The following is a 4,151-nucleotide window of genomic DNA, read 5'->3' on the forward strand; positions in this document are numbered from 1 at the left end:
ATATATATATATATATATATATATATATAAAACAAAAAGTACCGATAATAATACTGTTAAAGTACTGAATCGACAAGCAGTATCAGTAAGAGTAGTAATACCGTTAAAACCTTAACGATATCCATCCCTACACAGAAGTAAACAAAGGTGTATGTTTGTAGTGTAATTTACAACAGCTTCGAACACGGCTCAACCAATCAGAATCAAGGACCGGAAATATCTGTTTTATAAGACTATTTCAAACATAATTCTTTTCAAATTTCTATTTATAAAGGAATCCTGCATTTGAATTAAAATAAAATTAATGACAGTTTCCACAAAAATATTAAGCAGCACAACTGTTTTCAACATTGATAATAATAAAACTAGCATATTAGAATGATTTCTGAAAGATCATGACACTGAAGTATGAAGTAATGGCTGATGAAAATTAAACTTTGACCTCAAGGGAATAAATAACATTTGAAAATATATTAAAATTCACAGTATTACACAATAATACTTCTTTCAAAACATGAAAAAAATCTTACTGATCCCAAATATTTGAACGTTAGTGTATACTAATACATTTTTAACATTAAGTTGTTTAAAATAAATTTAAATTACATGCAGAATTATTATCATTAATTAATACATTACATTATATTTAAATGAATTAAATTGAATTTTCTTTAGATTTTAGGGTGAAATATTTACCAGATGTGTGTTCTTGACAGATTTCATCTAAGCCACTGTGAAACATACAAACACAAAAAACAAGGTCTCAACCACAAACACACATGTCCTGGTTAACACAATCTCATTGTCAATGTCCCTATTAATTTTGTTTCTCCGGAGCCTTTTTCTGGAGCCAGGTCCACTAATTGCGAAAGTTCAGACCGTGCCGAACTTTCAGTCTCTAGGGCACAAAGCATTCGCTCATTAGAGAAAGATGCAACAAACGAACACATGCACAGTACAAAATCTAAAACAGAATTACGAGAACGCGTGGCCTATGACAAAACAGAGCAGAGCTGAGGGAGATTCCTAACTATTTCATGCTGTAGACTTGAAAAATGAATGTTTCAGCTCTTTGATGTGGTTCTTCCTGCTCAAAACGACAATGAGCAAAGAATCCCCACAAACTACACTACATTGTTCCATCTACACATCCTTAATACATCATCCGTTTCCTCCTTATGCCCAGTTTCCTCTTCCCTTGACCTATAAGAAAAACGTATGAAACGTCTCTCCCTTAAAAGTGAGGAAACATAGCTAACAGTTTCGGATCCACTTAACCTTCAGAAAGCATATGTGTGCTGCACACACTTCAATAGTCACACAAATACGACAATAATTACCGTTAATCTCCCTAATATTTCAAATTGACAATACCAAATGACTCCTACCCGTGTGTTTCTCTGCCTGATCCGCAAGGGAAACATTTTCAGCATGGTCCTGTCCTCATGTCAGTTGCTTCACACTGTGGATGGCTAAACCAGAACCCTCGTCCAGCGTGGCAGGAGTGGTCACTTAGGCGGTCTGACTGTAGTGCAGTCATACATGCACACAAAAGACAAGCAAAAGGAAACGCCTGGCCAGGAAGGGCCTACAGCTGCGGGTCAGCACCGAGATTAGACCATGTCCTGCCCTGCAGGCAACAACTGCACAGGAAGAAGCACATCTGTCCAAAGAGAGCATCACTAATATATCAGCCATGAACATACAAGTAGGGCTGTATATATGAGTGTGTATATAGTTTCCTGTCGCTTGGTCTATCGCACATCCTCCACAGTTAAATAATGTTTAGGACCAGGCTCATCGCTAATATTTTTAATGCGGCCCTTTTAACCCAAGAAATATGCTGTTGACATCTCAAAGAACATTTCAAATGAGTGAGACATTGAGGGAAAGTTCTTAAATAGCTGATCTTCTCCAGCTGAGATTTTGTCAACGTCAGATCATCCTGGGCTGAACCAGGTCATGTGGCGCCGGATCAAGTTCAAAGTTTGGTATTATTTTTTCATCTGCTTCACCCGACTTCCTGTGCTGAATGACAGAGCAGGAACCCTCCCATCGGCCCCCTGTTCTTGGAAAGCTCTCAGGAAGTGCGGCACCCTGACGAGGGCATTACATCACCCTCAGATCCTGACCTCACAGGGATGTAAAATCCTCCTCTCACACGTGGAACTGCGCCAAGACTGCCTCCCATCACACCTTCAGATGTGGAAAAACATCGTCCCGGTCTCATTCCCGTCTCAGAGGGAAATGCGACATCAACTCTGCTGGTTTTTTTTACTTTTCTAAGAATGATAAACAGCACAGATTGCCTAACGCTGAACAAAGTTGGACACAGAATCTGGAGGATTTAGTGATCCAAAGACAGAATGATGTGAGACCAGGGTCTAAAAGTAATGTTTTTTCCACACCTGCCAATGGTGGCAAAATGGAGAAAAAAAACTTACCAGTCATGATTTTTTTTAATATATTGGACATTAAACATTCTACAATATTATTATTATATAAAAACGCTTTTTAAAAAGTTCATAGAAATAAAATGAATACAAAGCCAATAAAAAATCCAATAATAATTTATAAAAATTTTATAAAGATTTATGTATTAAAAGATTTATTTATTTTATTTGATCAAAATACAGTAAACACTAATATTATTAAATATTATTATAATTTTATATAGCTTTAATATAACTGTTTTTCTGTTTGATTATATTTTAAAATGTAATTTAGTCATGTGACGGCAAAGCTGAATTTCAGCAGTCCTTACTCCAGCTTTCAGTGTCACTTGATCCTTCAGAAATCATTCTAATATGCTGATTTGGTGCTCAAGAAACATTTCTTATTATTATCAATATCAAAAATGGTTTTGCTGCTTCATATTTTTTGGAAATGGTGATACTTTGATTCTTTCCCTAGTGAAAAATAAATATACTAAAATGCATTTGAAATACATTTATTTCATGCTAAGTACACTACAAAATTGATATATTTACATATTAATGTACTCAATAAAAATACCCTGCAATTGTACTTTTAGTATATTAAACTGGCATACTTAAAGTCTGCTAAATTGGAACAACAAATTTTGCACTTAATTGTGCGGAATTAATGCTGATGATATACTGAAGTATATTTGATTTGATTGCAAGTATACTTCAGGTACACTTTAAATATCTTGCATTTAAATATTATTATTGATATTATTCAAAAATCATACAATCCTCATCAGTAGCGACATTGAAACACATTTTAGGCGTAATATTAAGAAATGTGCATTGCGCAATAATTAAATACTCCAAATAAAGTTTAATTATAATGTTTATATCGGTAAGTCTCGAACGATAATAATACGTTAATAGATTTGAACTATACTTATTATGAAATAAATGTATATTAAAGGAGACATATTATGCCCCTTTTTACAATATATAATATAAGTCTCTGGTGTCCCCAGAATGTGTCTGTGACGTTTCAGCTCAAAATACTCCACAGATCATTTATTATATCATTTTGAAAATGCCTATTTTGAGTGGAAGCAGAAACACGCTGTTTTCGGGCCTGTCTCTTTAAATGCAAATGAGCTGCTGCTCCCCGCCCCCTTTTCCAGAATAGAGCTGCGCCTTTACAGCTTGGACCTGCTAAAAACATCTGTTTTGGTTCTGATTATCATGTTTATCACGCTGAAATCATGCGTTTTAAACCATATGAGTTTAAACTTCTGATATACGTTTTCTGAGCACACACATCCGAAGCACACGGACAGAAAGCAGCTGTCACAGCATGTGAGTAGCCTACTAAACTAAGTTCTCATTCACACACAAGTTTACGTTAAAAACACACATGAGTTACAAAAACAGTCGGTTATGTCTGTGAAGGTAAACTGCTGGGTTTATTTTAGATCTGTGTGGCAGCAGCAATATACAGTAAATAAATCAATAAATCCACTGCTCTCTTGTCTCCTCTGAGGCTAGGACTGTAAATAGTGTTCTGCGCTCGTCTATGCAGCCAAAGACAGAACAGTTAGCGTGTTTTGCTCAAACTTTCGCCATGGCATTAGAGCTGCTACACGGTTGTCGCTTGCGAAATCAAAATGACGGCGCCGTGGGTGGAAACTTACAGATTAAGGGGCGGTAATATTATAATGAGATCCCTTT

At 35.7% G+C, this 4,151-nt stretch overlaps 1 protein-coding gene across 2 annotated transcripts in view; it reads right to left on the reverse strand.

The window, feature by feature from the left end:
- The window catches only part of rps6ka3b (ribosomal protein S6 kinase, polypeptide 3b), a 61,629-nt gene that overhangs the window by 29,038 nt on the left and 28,440 nt on the right, over nt 1-4,151 (reverse strand). Inside the window, exon 1 of one of the 2 annotated variants that reach the window (XM_016508462.1) lies at nt 1,389-1,504. The exons of the other annotated variant lie outside the window; for it this stretch is intronic. Within the exon in view, the coding sequence (XP_016363948.1) occupies nt 1,389-1,433 (45 nt within the window). The 5' untranslated portion in view covers nt 1,434-1,504. Of the gene's footprint in view, nt 1-1,388; nt 1,505-4,151 lie in introns of those variants that run through there. 2 annotated transcript variants of the gene reach the window in all.

The sequence above is a fragment of the Sinocyclocheilus rhinocerous genome, unplaced genomic scaffold (assembly GCF_001515625.1).
Source record: "Sinocyclocheilus rhinocerous isolate Xijiao unplaced genomic scaffold, SAMN03320098_v1.1 scaffold594, whole genome shotgun sequence".
Classification (NCBI taxonomy): Eukaryota; Metazoa; Chordata; class Actinopteri; order Cypriniformes; family Cyprinidae; genus Sinocyclocheilus; species Sinocyclocheilus rhinocerous.